Genomic DNA, 17,258 nt, shown 5'->3' on the forward strand with positions numbered 1-17,258 from the left:
ACTATATAAGTAGATAAAATTAGAAAATAGGATTTTACAGGTGAGTTTCCAAAAATATTAATAAGCAGGTACCGGTAAATTTTTCAGCATAAATTTTTTTAATGGCAGAAAACGAGAATACAGAATATCATTTTGGGGTCCAATTACCCCCCTCTCTTCCCTAGATCTCTGGAACAATTTTTTTTTGTGTTTTGCATTCTGTTGCATGAGATTTTTTAACTGATCTGGAATATATTCACGTCACTGATTTCAAATCTGAAATCTGTTTCTGTGTGCAATCTACAATCCCTTCAGTTCTTCGTAAAAAATAATATTTTTAGTCTATTTTTTGTCGAAATGTGCAAGTTTAGAAACATTATATATAACAGGGTGTCACACAAATGCTGCGACAAACTTCTAGGGAAGTTAGGGTACATCATAAGGAACTAAGTTACATAGGAGCACATGCCCGGGAGCTTCCCTCTTACGAACTCTTTCTTCGTGTGCTTTTGAACAGGTCGTAATAGGGAAGTAAGCCTCGCCACGTACGACGACTTTTCCTCGTATGGATTTCTATGCAAATTTAATCCTGATGATGCGCCCTAACTACCCCAGAAGTTTGTCGCAAACTTCACGCAATCCGTAACGTTTTGAATCTTGTATATTTCAACAAAAAATTTAATTTAAATGCCATTTAAAAATATTTTCGCTTTAGAAGCAAAACTTGCTTCAGATTTGAAATCCCCATACACGAATTAGGCATGCTCAAGTCTTTGTATAAATGCAACAAAAATCTTTTCCCCCCAAAACAACACATTTGTGCCTTTACACTTTGTTTATTTACATATCGTCCATTATTATTTGCTTTTCTTTGTCAGAGGAAGATGAAGACTGCCAAAGAGAAAATAAAGAGATATACCACAATCCAAATGAAACCTATTGTAAGGCAAACAGATGTAAGTTGGATTTTATTTACCACCTTTTTTCTAATTATGAAGTATATTTGGAGTAAATTTTTTGCCTATTCTAATGCTTAAACTATAATCCTTTTGTCTTTTTCAGTTAATGACGAACATTGTCCTACAGTAGGGTTCTGGTCATATGTTTTCAACATTCAGTATTTTGTCTTGCTAAAACTCATTCTCATGACGTTGCTTTATGCGCTTTTCAGGTAAAGTATTTTCCTATTTTGTATTTTAACACTTTGGTTTACCTAAAAAAAAAACTTTTTCCACGTTTGGAATATAATGCGAAAACAAATATAGTCAATGTACGTTTTCAACATTCAGTATTTTGTCTTGCTAAAACTCATTCTCATGACGTTGCTTTATGCGCTTTTCAGGTAAAATATTTTCCTATTTTGCATTTGAACACTTTGGTCTAACTAAAAAAAAACCTTTTTCCACCTTTAGAATATGATGCGAAAACAAATATTTACGCATTGTGACTATAGTCACAATTCGTTCTTCGTAAATATTGAATATTTTATGTTTAAACTTTTTCTTTAAGATTTTTTTTTACTTAATTGTTAAAGTTGAGCAAAACTTGCAACGTTTCTTTCATACAGAGAGCAAATTTTTCTTCAGTTGAAGTATATGAATGCTGTTTTCTTATTTATTAAGGAAATAATTCATATTTTGAAATCTTATTTGTATTATTTTATGCATTGAACCTAGATACCAAATTTTCGATTTCGGGTACATTTTTTTTCAGATATTCAGATATTTCCGAATTTAGATATTTTTAAATGTATGCTTTAGTTTTTCTTGGGTTAACATAAGGGAATAGAATTATTTGTCTTGCTGGCTCTGACTGTTAGTTATGTTAAGTAAATAATCTGAAGAACATGTTTAATAGTTTATTAACCATGAAATAAGTTCCTGGAGGAAGTTAGATTGGAATTATTCTATTGTACTTTGTCAGTACCTACTTCATTACTAAGAGATTTCAGTTTCGATTTATGGACTTTTTCGTTACGCTTCTTTTTTAAGATATTCGCATCTAATTGCGGGAACAAATTAATTTGGTTCAAAGACTTGCCATGAAAAATAAATTAAGGTTGTAAAGGGATAAATTGAAGTAGTTAGGCCATTCTAATAGATAAAAGTAAGTGTAAGGGAAAAAATTGTTCCAATTAAGGAAGCAGGCAGTTGAATTGGAGCGTTTTTGCAGAGGTAGCAGAAATTTTGTGAAGAAACTGCCCGGTAGCTGAACTGCTGGATACAAATTACACCGAAGAGCCATTACATTATGACAACCCTCCATCTATAACAATGGGCTCTCCCAGGTTTTCATGGTCTCTCGCCCAGGAACAATGTTTTCATGGGGCACATTAGGACCCATAATCCTCATAGAACAATCCCTGAAGTCTGTAAGCTACTTGAGCATAGTTGCAGACCAGGTTCAACCATTCATGGCAACAGTTTTTCCTGCGGGGGATGGTGTTTACCAACAGGATAATGCACCATGTCATAAGGGTTGAATCGTCGAGGAACATTCCAGTGACTTTCAAGTCATGTCTTGGCCCCCAAATTCACCTGACCTTAATCCAATAGAGTATTTGTGATCTTACTTGGAAAACCAAATTCGTGCTGTCCCATCTACCCCCTCGCAACGTGAGGGAATTGCAGGACCAGTTGGTGAGCGCTTGGTACCAGATACCTCAGACTACCTATCAGCACCTTGTGGAATCAATGCCACGGCGGGTGCTAGCAGTTTTGAGGGCTAAAGGTGGTCCTACATGTTATTAGCAGGTTGGTCATAATGTAATGGCTCTTCGGTGTATATGTATATTTATTACATATAAATTTATTTCAATTATTATTTACACAATTTAAAATTTTTATATGCCTGGTACAGTGCAACTGCATCCAAGCTGTCAGCAGAAAGCGATGCAATCTGGAAATTCCAAAGATATCACCTTGTTGTGGATTTCTCGAATCGCTTGAGACTTCCTGCTCCGTTGAATATATTTAGTTACATTATCATCTTCTTCGAGGTCTTTCACAGTCTGTTGCGCCGTCTTTGTTGCTGTGTCGAAGTAAGTTTAAGTTGAGTCTTCAAATAAATCCTGCATATCAATTCAAAAGAAATATTACCTGTAGAAATATAATGCTAACGAAGTACACTGTGAAAATTCCCGGATAAAATTACGGTATAAAAATACCAGCATTCTGGGTGCATAGTTCGTAAAATCCATTTTACAGTAAAATATTTTGTACTAATTTTTACAATAATATTTATTTAATTAGAGTGATTTAGCGATTTTACGGTGATTATTACTGTAAAAATTGGAGCTCACTAGATTTTTAGTTTCGCAACATGTTCCGGCAAAATGCATTTTACTGTAAAAGTACGGTACTGAGTACAGGTACTTTTTACCGAAATTTGATCCAGAATTTTTCACAGTGTATGTGTTCATAGTGATGTATGAATTAGGGGTGAGCGGCAACTAACCGTCCATGGGAGATTTAATATTCATGAAACATTTGTGCTTTATTTTCCCGCTAAAAGTAACAATCGATGGTGAGTTTATAAACAGCACAGTCATTTGTTTTTTAGTTTAAATTAGGAACATTTTTTGAAATATTTATTTAGTTTAGTTAAATTTTCATATTATTAAAATATACCTTTTGCGTTCTAAATCTGAGAGGAAACTGTTCATCACTGAATTAAGCTAAACTAAATATAAACCAAATATTTCTACATCGTTTACTAAAACACACTATTAATTTATAAGAGTTCCGGACTACTTAACTTTTTAATTTCTCACTGTTGAAATGCTTCGGAACTTAACATTTATAGACACCCTACATTAATCCTTTAACTCAGAATTTACTTTGGACATATTTTTTATGTTTTTTATATTATTTTGTATTAATTTAAGTCAAAATAAGAGAAAAATACTATGCATAGCATTTTAATAATTATTGGTTATGAAATACAGCATCGGACACCAGTGGGTCTTTTCAGCGATAAAGGTGAAATTTTCCATACACGGCTTACTTCCAAACAATAATTTTTCAAATTTGCAGTTATTTTGATTTTTGAGAAACAGTAATTCATCATTGAAATTTCTTTAATTTATTAATAAATTTTCGAATATGAATAAAAAATACCTGCAACTTTCTTGGATTTTTTATTTTCAAGAAAATATCATTTTGAAAATCTAACAAATTTTTATTGTTACTATTAGACTGTTTTTTGTAGTTGAAATATCAAAAAATATTTTTTACTTGTAATTATAGTGTCAGAAAAAATTTGTAAAAGGATAAGCAGTGTTCCATCTGTGGCAAAGAACAGATTATATAAAAATTTGAAATTAATTGGACTAGTTTCATGTGTCTACTCTATCAACAGAATTGTATATTAATTTCAATAAATAAGGTAATATATGATATTTATCTGTAGCAACAGTCTCAAGGCAACGTTAAATCTGAAGGAAGACGTTTTTCTATAAAAGATTACACTTACTGGAATCAGTTAGCGCAAGAGTACGATTCAATCCAAAAATCGAAAGAAATGGAAAGGGATGTACAAGAGAAGCAAATGGATATGTGAGTAGCTTATGCCATTATAAGTTGTTAGAAATTTTTCCGATGCATGGTAAAATAACAATTTATTTGTTATTTTACCATATTCTAACAAAACAGTCAAATAACCAGAAATAAGATGGTATTCAGTGCAATATCACTATCTTAATAATCTCTAAACTCTTAATTACTTGACGAATTGATTTGTCAATTTTGCTTCCTCTATATGCATTCTGAGAGTTATTCAAAAAAAATTTTTATATTTTAAATCTGTCTGCACGGTGTGACAAAAAGTTACACGGCGAAAAAATTCTGGTAAAATTATTTTACTGCATGATAATGATTTTTTCTAGTAAATACAATTCTGGTTAATAAATCTAAAATGTACGGTATTTTAATCATCCATTTGGTAATTTTTCAGTTCATGTGGTAACGGTTTATCGGAAATTCTGGTTTTCAAAAGGTCATGCTCTATGGTATCATGATGAAGTTAACACAATTTTCCACGTTTCCCAAACTTTCTCACGTATTATCAAACCATATTTTATTGTTAATTTTACTAAAATCACTAACAGAGAGCTGCGGCAAAAAATACCAAGATTCTTGGTGTTTCCATAGAGCCAGAAACATGATACTTTTACCATATTTTGATAGTTTTAACCATAATTTTTTTCTCAGTGTACAAGGGTTATTGATCTCCTTTTTTCAGGTATATGTTTTGGTCTTGCAACTCTTTACTCTTAGCTTTTATTTTAAGTTTTTTTAATATGCTGCATTAAATTGGATGCTTTTCCCGAAATTTGTATTTGCATAAAAATTTTCAGCGAAAGATTCGTTACATTGAGGAAATTACTATCTATATTTGTTTAAAATAAAGATAGTAATTTCCTCGAATCATTCGCTGAAAAGTTTTTTGGGAAATGGTTTCGTTAGTGATGAAAAAATGAGAATCACGAGCATTTATTTTCTTATAGAGTACAATTATACAGGACGTTTAAAAATTCCCGAACCCATTTTGGTGTTTAATAACTCATAAAATAATGAAGATATAAACAAACTTATGGCATTTATTGATGGAATAACTTATATATTTTCCTTTTCTGGTTTGAATATCTTTACATTTGTAAATATCGTCTGCGCGTGTGGTTAATTTCAGATAACTTCATTTTCCTGTCTCAATATCTGTACTTTTCTAAATATCGTCTGCTTATTAATTGCATTTTTCTCTCTTTTGTTTTTGGCAACTATTGCAATGTTATGTTTACTTTTGATGTGTTTGTTCTATGTACTACTTGTCTATGTGATGTTTTATTCGAGCGGATATTAAGGAGAATGCATACACTACAAGAGAAAGCACATATTTTATGGTGGTTCATAGAAACGAAATCGATAGTGCAAGCACAGAGAAATTGCAGAAGAATTTACCAAAAAGATCCTCCATCCAAAAGCAGCATCTTGCGGTGGAAAAAGAATTTTCTAGAAACTGGAAGTATCGCAGATAAGAAACGTTCCGGACGTCCATGCACAAGTGATTTTGACGTTGAGCGTGTCAGACAGACATTTTTGGACAATCCCAGAAGATCTGTGAAATCAGCGGCAAGAGAATTGGATATGCCAATTTCGATGGTGTGCAAGGTTATTAAGAAACAATTAAGACTGCATGCATACGAAGTTCAAATTGTTCAAGGTTTCGAACCGGACGATAGGCCTAGGAGGATGGCGTTTGCAACAGATATGGTAGGAAGGATAGAAGATGCTGCTGATTTTCTGAAGCGCATAATGTTCTCCGACGAAGCATCTTTTCATGTTTCCGGCATTGTTAATCGCCATAATGTGCTCATATGGGGATCTGAAAAACCCCATGAATACCGTGAGACGCAAAGGGATTCCTCAAATGTTAATGTGTGGTGTGGACTAATACACGACCGAGTCATTGGGCCTTTCTTTCTTACAGAAAAGACGGTCTCATCAGTCGTATATTTAGACATGTTGGAAAACTTCGTATTTCCACAACTAGAAGAGCTTCAGCCACATGTCTTTTTGCAACAAGATGGTGCACCACCTCATTGGGGTATCATCGTTCGTAGTTCTTTGAATGACCATTTTCTAGGAAGAAGGATTGGGCGAGGAAGTTCAATTCTTTGGCCACCCAGATCACCTGATATAACGCCGCTGGATATTTTTCTTTGGGGTTTTATAAAGGACAATGTTTACAGGAGGATCGTGTCGAACATTGATGACCTAAAAGCCAGAATTACAACCGCAATAGCCTCTGTAGATGCCGACATGCTTGCCGCTACCTGGCATGAAATTGACTATCGACTTGATATTCTCCGTGAGACAAAGAGGGCACGCATGCAAGTTCATTGACAAGGGTCATGAAATTTTTTGAGTCTATCTAACCATTTATGTTATTAATTTTAATCTATCTTCATTATTTTATGAGTTATTAAACATCAAAATGGGTCCGGGACTTCATAAACACCCTGTATATTTTTCTAGTAATAACTAATCTTCTTAAGCATGTTAAAAAATATTCATTTATAAGAAAATTTTCCTTTTTCGCAAGCATGCTATGAACTAGAAATGTATAAAAGAAATTCTATCTTTAATTTGCGTAACTACAGTGCGTGAAAGAAGTATAAGGGCAACATTAAAATATGCTTTAGCTTAATTTCATCTAAATAAAGTTCTCATATGTTTGACTTTTATAAAAGTTTGTGTCGGGTAACTATAGCAACCCCCTCCTCTGCGCGCCTGCGCATTGTCCGAACCTCAGTTAGATAGCTGAGGGATACGGATATGAGCAGACATAAGTAAACGCTCTAGTTATGTTATAATGATTCAATTGTATTATACGTATTTTTACTTTGATTTCTTCTTAATAAATATATTTTTCTTATAATCGCCATCACTTCTTCATATACGAATCAAAAGAACCCTACATTTTGTAATAACACTTATAGAGCATAAAAAAATAATTTGGCTTCAAGATGTGGATTTTACAAAAATGAACACTAGAGGAAATATGGAAAAAACTATAAGGACATGTTTGAAAATACTGAAAATTTTCTTCAATAATCCAAGAAAACTACCCTTTTTTCTGCCACGCCAATGATTGCGTGAATGATACGTCATTGATTTTTGAAAGGTAAATTTTTTCCCCAAGCGTCTTTGATTGGAAGGAACCTGTTTGCATTGATATTGCGCTCCATTTTTATAAACTTCTCGGGCTAGATATTCCCTATAAGTTTCCGATTGGATTAAGATCGAATTCTTCATCGGCTAATCAAGTAAATTTAAAGAATTAGCTTCAAACCTGCGTTTTGCGTTCTTAGAAACCTGAGTTGAAGTATTATTCTGTTGAACCTTATTTTAACTTATTCTAATCTCATTCTAACATAACAACATATTTGTCCGAATTTATTTACCAAACCATCACCTGAGCCGTGGCCAATTAGAAGTTGACCCTTCTAGTTGGCCATGCCTGAGCCACAATTATTTGGTCTTTCACAGATCATACCAAAATTAACGATAAAACCATCAGGTCTATCAAAGTCCATTTTTGTCGAAAAGAAATGTTTTTTTTTGTTTTAGTAAAGTCAACTCTTTTTCTCTTATAATGATTTTAAATAGGGGGATGTGACTCAAATTTTACTAAGGGTGTTTATTTAAAGTACTTTGAACAATCCTTGATGAACATGGCAAATTTAAATTTTGTCAAACTTCAATCACTGTCTTTTTTCCTGGCAAACTCTCTTACAATCACTCTTTTCGGTTAACGAGATCAAATAAATTTCTGGCCTCCCAGTTTGTTTTTTCATGCCATACATTCTAGAAATTTTTAGAAAATTAAAATCCAGCAGTTTTAGATCCCTTGATTAATTTTTAAAATTAACCGTTCATTTAATCCACATTCTCGAAAAAGAACAATCTTCTTTATTTCAAAGTTGTAAAGATGAGTTCCTTTTGGACATCGTTCAAATGCCATGATAAAAGTCGAGGAGTGTGACTTTTCTTTCACAAACTAATCTTTTAACCTGATTGTCATTTTCTATTTTCAATAATTACAGAAGAAAAAACAATGTCCTTATTCTTTTTTCCAATATCATTTTTTTTAAAATCAAATATTAAATTTAAACAGACAAACAATTTAAAATTTTAATTAGTTTACACAAGAAATAGTTTAATTTTACTCCAGTTTTTACATCAAAAATTAACCCGCGATTCCATAAACTAAACTTCTAGAATTAGTGACTTTTCGCGTGTCTTAGTACTTTTTTCGCTGACTGTGATAATTAGCTGAAGATAATTTATTTTAGAAATACTGGAATGTTACTCGAAAAATTATAATGCGTTGCATTTTGTTAAATTTTAATCATTGCTTATAAAAAGATAAAAGTGCCTTGAATAATAAAATTCACAATTATACGAATATTTTTATTTTTTATTCAGGATTCGAAGCCTTATGGAAGATTTTGTCTATCACAAACAGATGATGCAAAGTTTGAAAAGCTCTGTACGAGAATTAGAGAGGCTTATGAATTATTCCCATGTTCATTTAGAAAATATTCGCCATCTCGCTAACAGAGATTCTTCAGGTGAGTTATGATGTTAAAAAAATTATTATTTTTCCTTTTCTTCTCAACATTGACAACGAATATGATAAACAATAATATATTGCAAATTTTTTTCCTACTGCTACAATGTTACATCTGCTACGAATCTGGGAAAATACGTAAAACGCATGACTTTTTTTGATGGAAAGTGATAAAATTGTTCGATGAAATTTATTCCAATAACCAGACAATGTAAAATAAAACTTAGAATTAAAAATACTTAAACTGTTATGATTTACAGTTCGAAACCCTTATAAGTTATATATAATGTGAGTATGGTATACCCCTTATAAGTTATATATAATGTGAGTATGGTTTACCCCTTATAAGTTATATATAATGTGAATATGGTTTACCCCTTGTAAGTTATATATAATGTGAATATGGTTTACCCCTTGTAAGTTACATATAATGTGAATATGGTTTACCCTTTATAAGTTATATATAATGTGAGTATGGTTTATCCCTTATAAGTTATATATAATGTGAATGGGGTTTACCCCTTATAAGTTATATATAATGTGAATATGGTTTACCCCTTATAAGTTATATATAATGTGAGTATGGTTTTATTTCTCAATTAAGTCCATAAAGAGTTCGAACAAAATTTGTAAGAGATATTTTCTGATCTGGCCCAACTTTGTGTAATTTGATTTTCTCCTTTACTTCCATCTAGATAAATTAATTCATTATACTTCAAAAGGTATTTTTCGACTTTTAAGTTCCAGCAAGACCGTATTTTATATAAATAAAAGTGAAATAAGTAAGAAGGACAGAGCCATTTGCAACTGATTAATTAATTAAGTTTTTTTTTTCTTATTACAACCAGTTTCCAGCTAAAAAAAATTTAATTTAAAGTTAGAGTAAAGAAAAAAAAATAAAATCGGAATTTTTTTCCGATAAAATGTCTACAATTCAAGCTATTATATGTAATCTTCGGTAATCACATATTATCCCATCAACCATTCTCGCTAAATCAGAAAATTAATTTAGATGTGGTTCCAATTTAAACATTTTCTCATTTTTTACATGCAATAAGTTAGACTTGCATTTTGTCTAATTTTTTTACGATCAATTAATACGCAAAACTAAATTTGGAAGATACCAAAATGACTTAGGCTCACTGTTGGTGAAAATGGTCGACGGGATAAGTACCTATCATTCACTAGTTTGTATTTAATTTTGAAGTTACAATAAATGTCACCCGAATTGTTTCAGTTGTTTCTTCTTGGGATCCTCTACCTGATGCCACCAATCGTAATCAGCCATCTGTGATGAATATCCTATCAAGACGCTCTCCGTATCCGAACACGAGAGTGCAGCGTTTTCCTGTCTCAGATAAATATGTTCCCTGGGAAGTAATGTGGATTTCTTACGATCCTGTGGCATTTACTCAACAGCGTCCAGATTTTCCAGTTCTCTTACAATCACACGTTGATGAGGATATATTGTTGTAAGTACTATATACACCAATGAGCCATTACATTATGACCACCCTCCATCTATAACAATGGGCTCACCCAGGTTTTCATGGTTTCTCGCCCAGGAACAATGTTTCATTAGGACCAATAATTCTCATAGAACAATCCCTGACGTCTGTAAGCTACTTGAACATAGTTCACCCATTCATGGCAACAGTTTTTCCTGAGGGGGATGGTGTTTACCAACAGGATAATGCACCATATCATAAGGGTCGGATCGTCATGGATTGGTTCGAGGAACATTCCAGTAACTTTCAAGTCATGTCTTGGCCCCAAAATTTATCTGACCTTAATCCAATAGAGCATTCGTGGTCCTACTTGGAAAATCAAATTCGTGCTGCCACGCTACTTCCTCGCAATGTGAGGCAATGTGGGGGCAGGACCAGTTGGTGAGCACTTGGTACCAGATACCTCAGACTACCTATCAGCACCTTGTGGAATCAATGACACGGGGGGTACTAGCAGTTTTGAGGGCTAAAGGTGGTCCTACATGTTATTAGCAGGGTTGTCATAATGTAATGGCTCTTCGGTGTATAGTGTTATGCTGTGTAATTCTAAATTAAGACGGGAAAGCCGACAGCACAACGCATTTATTGAACATAGAGAGTGACACAATTAAAACTCAAATTTTGAAAAACAAAGAAAATTTGCTTGCAAATATTATGTTTTTCTTAAGCTTTAAATCTTTTTTCCTAATATTTATTTTATTGATGGATGAAATTTGTATTGATCAATTGTAACAATTTATCACGCTTCTAAAAGCTTTAGTTATGGAGGCTACTTTGGAAAATAACTTCTTTTAAATAATGTGAGATAAAAACTGCCAGCTGTAAAAAAATATTTTAAAAGGGTAAAGGTAAATGCAAATTTTAATCTTTTTTTCCCGTAATGAATGAATTGATTTTTTTAAACCCTTAACTATATTTCTGTGATGCATTCTTATCTGCATGCACTACTTGGTTAAATAGATTTTGAGTAATTGCATATTTTTTCGGTAGGTTGCGAGAAAAAAACGGACCTCAACAAGCATTGCCTGTTTTTGCTTGGAACAGCGTGTCAATTAATCCGGCTGGGATAGGTTTGGACAGACAGTCGTGGATTATTGCTAAAGATGGTTCTACTTTAGTTTATAAGCTGGATAGTGAAGGAGTTCCACAGTAAGTTTTTAAATATATTGTTAATTTAACGTAAAATTAAAATATAAACCATAAGGGTGTAAAAATTACACAATCTATATGAATTCATAGAAACTATAACTTTAAGTTCTTTTTAGAATTTGTTACGTGAATATAATGCTAGAATAGAGTGAAAGTCTCTAAAGCGCCCCTATTGAAAGTTAGCATATTTAAAGGAAATAAATTTATTACTAGGTAAATTTATTCACAGACTAGTGTACCACACATGTCACTAGTATGCTTTTAGGGTTTGGCTAATGTACCGTGCAGATAAATAAAACGATGCCTACATGAGAAATATGAATTTTTCGTTTGTTGAACTTGAGCATTTAGGAGGGTTGCTATTTATATTTCTGGCCTTGGCAACAGTAAGTGTTGCTAGGCAACCGCAGACGATTTTAATCGAAAGTTTGATATTTTTAAACATAAATTCAGCAGACGATTTACCATTATAGCTTCATTTGTGCTGTTAACAGTAAATTGAAAAGTTCTTCTCTTTCAAAAAATGGAATTGAATCATGAACATTTTCGTGCCATTATTTTTCATAACTTTTGACGTGGATTGTCAAGACAAGAGTGCTTCGATGAACTTAATTCTTTATTCAGCGATAAAGCGCCATCCTACAGCACTGTAAAAAATTGGTATAACAAATTTAATCGTGGTCGATGTTCGATCCAGGACGAATCCCGTGCAGGTCGTCCAAAATCCGTTGTTGTGCCAGAAAAGATCGATGCTGTGCGTGAACTGATAAAGCAAGATCGTCATGTGACATACCGTGAGATAGAGGCGTCTGTGGACATTAGTATGACTAGCATCAATAAAATATTGCATGAACATTTGAGCGTAAAAAAAAATTTGTTCGCGTTGGATCCCGCATAATCTGACAAACGCTCAAAAAAAGGCTCGTGTCGATTGGTGCAAGGAAATGTTGGAAAAATACGTTCAAGGTACATCAAAGGCTGTGTATAACATCTACACAGGTGACGAATCATGGATCTATTCATATGAGCCGGAAACAAAACAGCAATCAATTGTATGGTCTTCCAAGACGAGGCAAAACCAACAAAAGTTGTTCGAGGAAGAAGCACATCGAAGCAAATGATTGCCTGTTTCTTCGGCATTAGCGGTCATGTGGCAACAGTGGCGTTAGAGCAACGCAGGACGGTCAATTCTGAATGGTACACGACCATTTGTTTGTCAGAAGTCATCAGAGAAATTCGAAAAAAGCAGAAGAACAGGCGAATCATTCTTCATCATGACAATGCGAGCTCTCACACATCGACTCAAACAAAAGCATTTCTGACGGAGCGAAAGATCGAACTGATGGGTCATCCGCCGTACAGCCCTGATTTGGCACCCAATGACTTCTTCTTATTCCCACACACCAAAAATAAATTACGTGGACAACGATTTTCGACCCCCGAAGAAGCGGTTGATGCATTCAAAATGCATGTTTTGGAGTTACCTCAATCGGACTGGAAAAAGTGCTTTGAAAATTGGTTCAAACGCATGCAAAAGTGTATTGATCATCATGGAGAATATTTTGAAAAACAATAAAACCAATTTCGATCCTACATGTTTGTTTTTTCATTATTAGGCCAGAAATATAAATAGCAACCCTCGTATGATAAACAATTTTAAGTTTTTTTAAAAATGTTTTTGCAATATCCAGATCATGTTGCATATATCTCTAGCTACTATCATTAACAACCAAACCAATAAAATACTTTATATGTCAACAGCAATACAAGAACATAGCATGAAAGATGAATGTAAAAGAACTAAGCTTTTACTTATTTTTACTAATTATAAATTACTGAGAAAACTAATGTTGCTGACGTTAATTTATTTATAAAATCTATGAATTATCTACTATTAGGAGTTTATGAAATCCATGAATCTATTTGTTTTAAAATTTTAAAACAATTTTTAGCTTTAAATTTTTTACTATTCGACACTAAACACTTTTCATTTGTATCCATTTATGCAATATATAATTTTAAAATTTTCAGAAATCCAATGGGTCGAACTGGTTTACGAGGTAGAGGTGCGCTACCACGATGGGGTCCTAATCATTATATTCATATCATTTTAACTAGGTATGTATTTACAATAAATTGGCCACTTACAAACGTAACACCTTTTAAATAAGTGCCCAAATCAAACTACAGAGAAGGGATATATGTTCAAAACCAAAGTTATAATCAGCCAACAAAATAATTACCAGTAGTTATATAAACATATTTGATGCTTCTCATCTTTTTAAAACAAAGTTCAATATTTTTCAAACAAAAATTAGTGTTTTAATTCAATTAATTTATTCAATTTTTCAATTTCGTACATTCAAATTTTTCCCGCAAATAATTTTATTTAAAATCATTGGATATAAATATTAATAATTTAATATTAAGTAAAAATTGTATAGCTTACCATTTAATAATTTTTGATCTGCTGATGAAAAATAATTATATAATAAGATACGAATTTTAAATTAAATAATAAAAAATAGTAATATAAGAAATAGAACAAATGAAAAAAATAACATCTTAATACTTTTTACTTAATGTCAATTCCAGGTAAAGGAATTTCTTTAAAATAAATAAATAATGTAACAAAAATAATAATAATGAAGTAGCATAATGACAATAAAAATAATATAATGAAAATAATATAAAAAAAATAATATATTTGAATAATTTAATAATAACAATGCTAAAAAATGATAACAATAATCGTATCAAATAGAAGTAAATAAAAAGTTCCTATTCACAAAACTAGCTACAGAAAAAGGAAAGATGGAAGATTGAAGGTTTCACACTATCGATTGTAATCCTTATTATTTTATGGGAAAAACATTCGTAAAAAAAGGATTTTTATTTTTTACTGAATAGTACTTTTTTATTTTATTGGATTCCGTATTGAACTAAATTGTATCATCTGCACTAATTACTCAGTACTATGTAGTGAATATGTGATAGTGAATATGTATGTCACTCATAGTGAATATGTGCATATTTGAATTTCTAAATTCGACAAGAAGATTTAAAAACCATTTGTTTTCCATTGCTTGACCTGTACTTCTTATATTTAATGTTTTAGTAAAGTACTTAATACATTTACGTAGGTTCCAAAAAGCACGAGAAGCATTTTTGTCCACTAAAGGCTTGGAATTTGTTGTTTTATGGACAGAAAAAAGATATCATCTTTCTATACCTGGGGTAAATTGCTTTCTATCTAATTATTTTTTTCTCCCTGGTGTACCCAAAATTGATTACATTAGAAATTTGGAAGTTTGCTACAAATAAATGATGAAAAAAATTTTTCAAAAATTTTTATACTTTTATAATTATATTTACTTAATTTACAAAGTTTAAAATTAAATTTACTTTCGTAAATAAATTTTATAAATGAATTTATTTATAGATTAATTTGTAAATAAATATACTAATTACTTTTATTATTAAAATTTGAAGCAGTATTTTTTGATTAAATATTTTTATGTAAAATTAACATCATAGGATTTCTGTTTAAAGTATATGACTGTCTCCTAAATGAAAAGTAAATACATGCGATAGTGCCTGGAATACAGTAAAAATATCAGGTTCCCAATTTAGCGTCATAAAGGAAGGTAGGAGTAGTGCTTAACGGATTGCGTATAAGTGATTAACTAGTTAACATGAGGGTATTTAACTTGATTGTAAAGTCAGACTAGGAAAGAGGAGTCCAGAACAGAAAAGCGCAAAGTAGTGCAATGTTTAGGCAGTGGTTGATTTCATCAATCATTTAGCCTTGACGGACAAAACGTAGCTCTTATGTCACAAACCGTATCTCTTCGATTATCTCAAATTATTTCATCAATCTCAAAAGTTAATTTATTGGAGATCATAGCGTTGCCTTGCATTGGTTCTTGGTAGACCCGAAACTGATGTAATACGCACGCTTCACTGAAACTTTTACACTATTTGTTCTCATCCGCTTTTCAAAGACAATTTTCGGTTTAAAGGCCAATACTTGTCTACAAATGTCCATTTTACGTTTTTCACATGTCACTAAAATCATTATACTGTGCGTTGACCTGGAAGTACCATTCCAGCATGACTTGTACAGATATATAGAAAAAATGCACAGATTTGCTTAGCTGACATTACAATTGCTGATAACAATTGTAACTATATTAGCTATTTATTTGTTACGACTAGAGCCCCTGAATTAGAGCCACAATGGAGGAGTTTTAGATATGACAAATTTACTATTTTTATGTGATGTATTACAATCAGTTGTTACTATTATTTGCTTGCCTTGGTCAAGATTCAGTATTTTTTCAAGAAAATTAAAATTAGGAGTGCAAAAAAATTATTAAGATTTCAAAATGATAACATAACCACTGCCGATTTCAAGCCAACGCAGGATGCAACTCTATTGAATGTGTTTAAAAAATTACTACCAAAAGTTACTACAAAGTTGTTAGCAATGATATTTTTACATCCTTAATCTATTCATTATGCGAATTCCATATATTTCATGCAAGTAAGATCATGAAATTTTGGCTGGAGTACATAATAATATTTTGTGTTAGTTGACTGTTGAGTTGAGACGCTAAATATTTTGTCGTTAAAAATCAATGTGATATTAAAGAAAGAAAAAACGAAAAAAAACAAGCAAAAAAATCTCTAAGCACAATTGAATTTTTTGAATGCTGTTATTCCTAGAAGATTATTGGAATTAATTTAGTAATTTCATTCTTAAAATTTAAATTTTTTAATAATTTCATTGCAATTGGTTAATAAAAAATATAAATAATAATAAATAAATAAATAATAATATAGAATAATAAATAAATGAATAATAATATATAATAATAAATAAATAAATAATAATGTATAATAATATATAAATAAATAATAATATATAATAATAAGTAAATAAATAATAATGTATAATAATAAATAAATAATAATATATAAATATAATTAAAAATGTTTACAATTTAGTAATTTTTTTCAAAATCCTTTTCTTATTAAAAGAAGGAAGAATGCATAAAAAAAGCTCAATTCAAAAGCAGTTACAGCTACGAGTTTCCATCCTCATTTAAATTTAAAGTGGTGTATTAAATGCAATATTAAAGTTACATAATTAAATTTCAGCATCATTTTACCCATAAAAGTTAAAAACAGCTTAATTGCCCTTTTCGAGCATTTTGCTAATATTTGATAGATGAAGTTACTTAAATTTTAAAATAAGAAAGACTTACTCATATAAATTAAGACTTCATGATATCATAACATCGTTACTAATGAGCGAAGAACTTGCACGTACACGATAAAATTAATAACGTTACATTTATATTAGATGATATAATAACATTATACTGCATCGTCTTTTCAGATTTAAAAATTATAACATTCATGAAATTCTGAATTTTTATAAATCGTTTGACATTCATTTTATTTTAAGTAACAAAGAAAAGATAT

The 17,258-nt window shown here is 31.4% G+C and overlaps 2 protein-coding genes across 2 annotated transcripts in view; one reads left to right on the forward strand and one right to left on the reverse strand.

Moving 5' to 3' along the window:
• Positions 1–17,258, forward strand: part of LOC107443287 (transient receptor potential cation channel subfamily M member 8) — a 73,615-nt gene that overhangs the window by 50,395 nt on the left and 5,962 nt on the right. Inside the window, exons 20-28 of the mRNA XM_087162184.1 lie at positions 858–935; positions 1,042–1,150; positions 2,839–3,019; positions 4,390–4,535; positions 8,967–9,112; positions 10,349–10,583; positions 11,610–11,768; positions 13,800–13,886; positions 14,912–15,005. Coding sequence (XP_087018310.1) covers positions 858–935; positions 1,042–1,150; positions 2,839–3,019; positions 4,390–4,535; positions 8,967–9,112; positions 10,349–10,583; positions 11,610–11,768; positions 13,800–13,886; positions 14,912–15,005 — 1,235 coding nt within the window. The remainder of the gene's footprint in view (positions 1–857; positions 936–1,041; positions 1,151–2,838; positions 3,020–4,389; positions 4,536–8,966; positions 9,113–10,348; positions 10,584–11,609; positions 11,769–13,799; positions 13,887–14,911; positions 15,006–17,258) is intronic.
• Positions 2,926–17,258, reverse strand: part of LOC147810992 (uncharacterized) — a 75,117-nt gene continuing 60,784 nt past the window's right edge. Inside the window, exon 4 of the mRNA XM_087162185.1 lies at positions 2,926–3,049. The gene's annotated coding sequence lies outside the window, so the exon portion shown is untranslated. The remainder of the gene's footprint in view (positions 3,050–17,258) is intronic.

Source organism: Parasteatoda tepidariorum, chromosome 4 (assembly GCF_982258835.1).
Source record: "Parasteatoda tepidariorum strain Cologne lab strain chromosome 4, Ptep-v5.0, whole genome shotgun sequence".
NCBI lineage: Eukaryota > Metazoa > Arthropoda > Arachnida > Araneae > Theridiidae > Parasteatoda > Parasteatoda tepidariorum.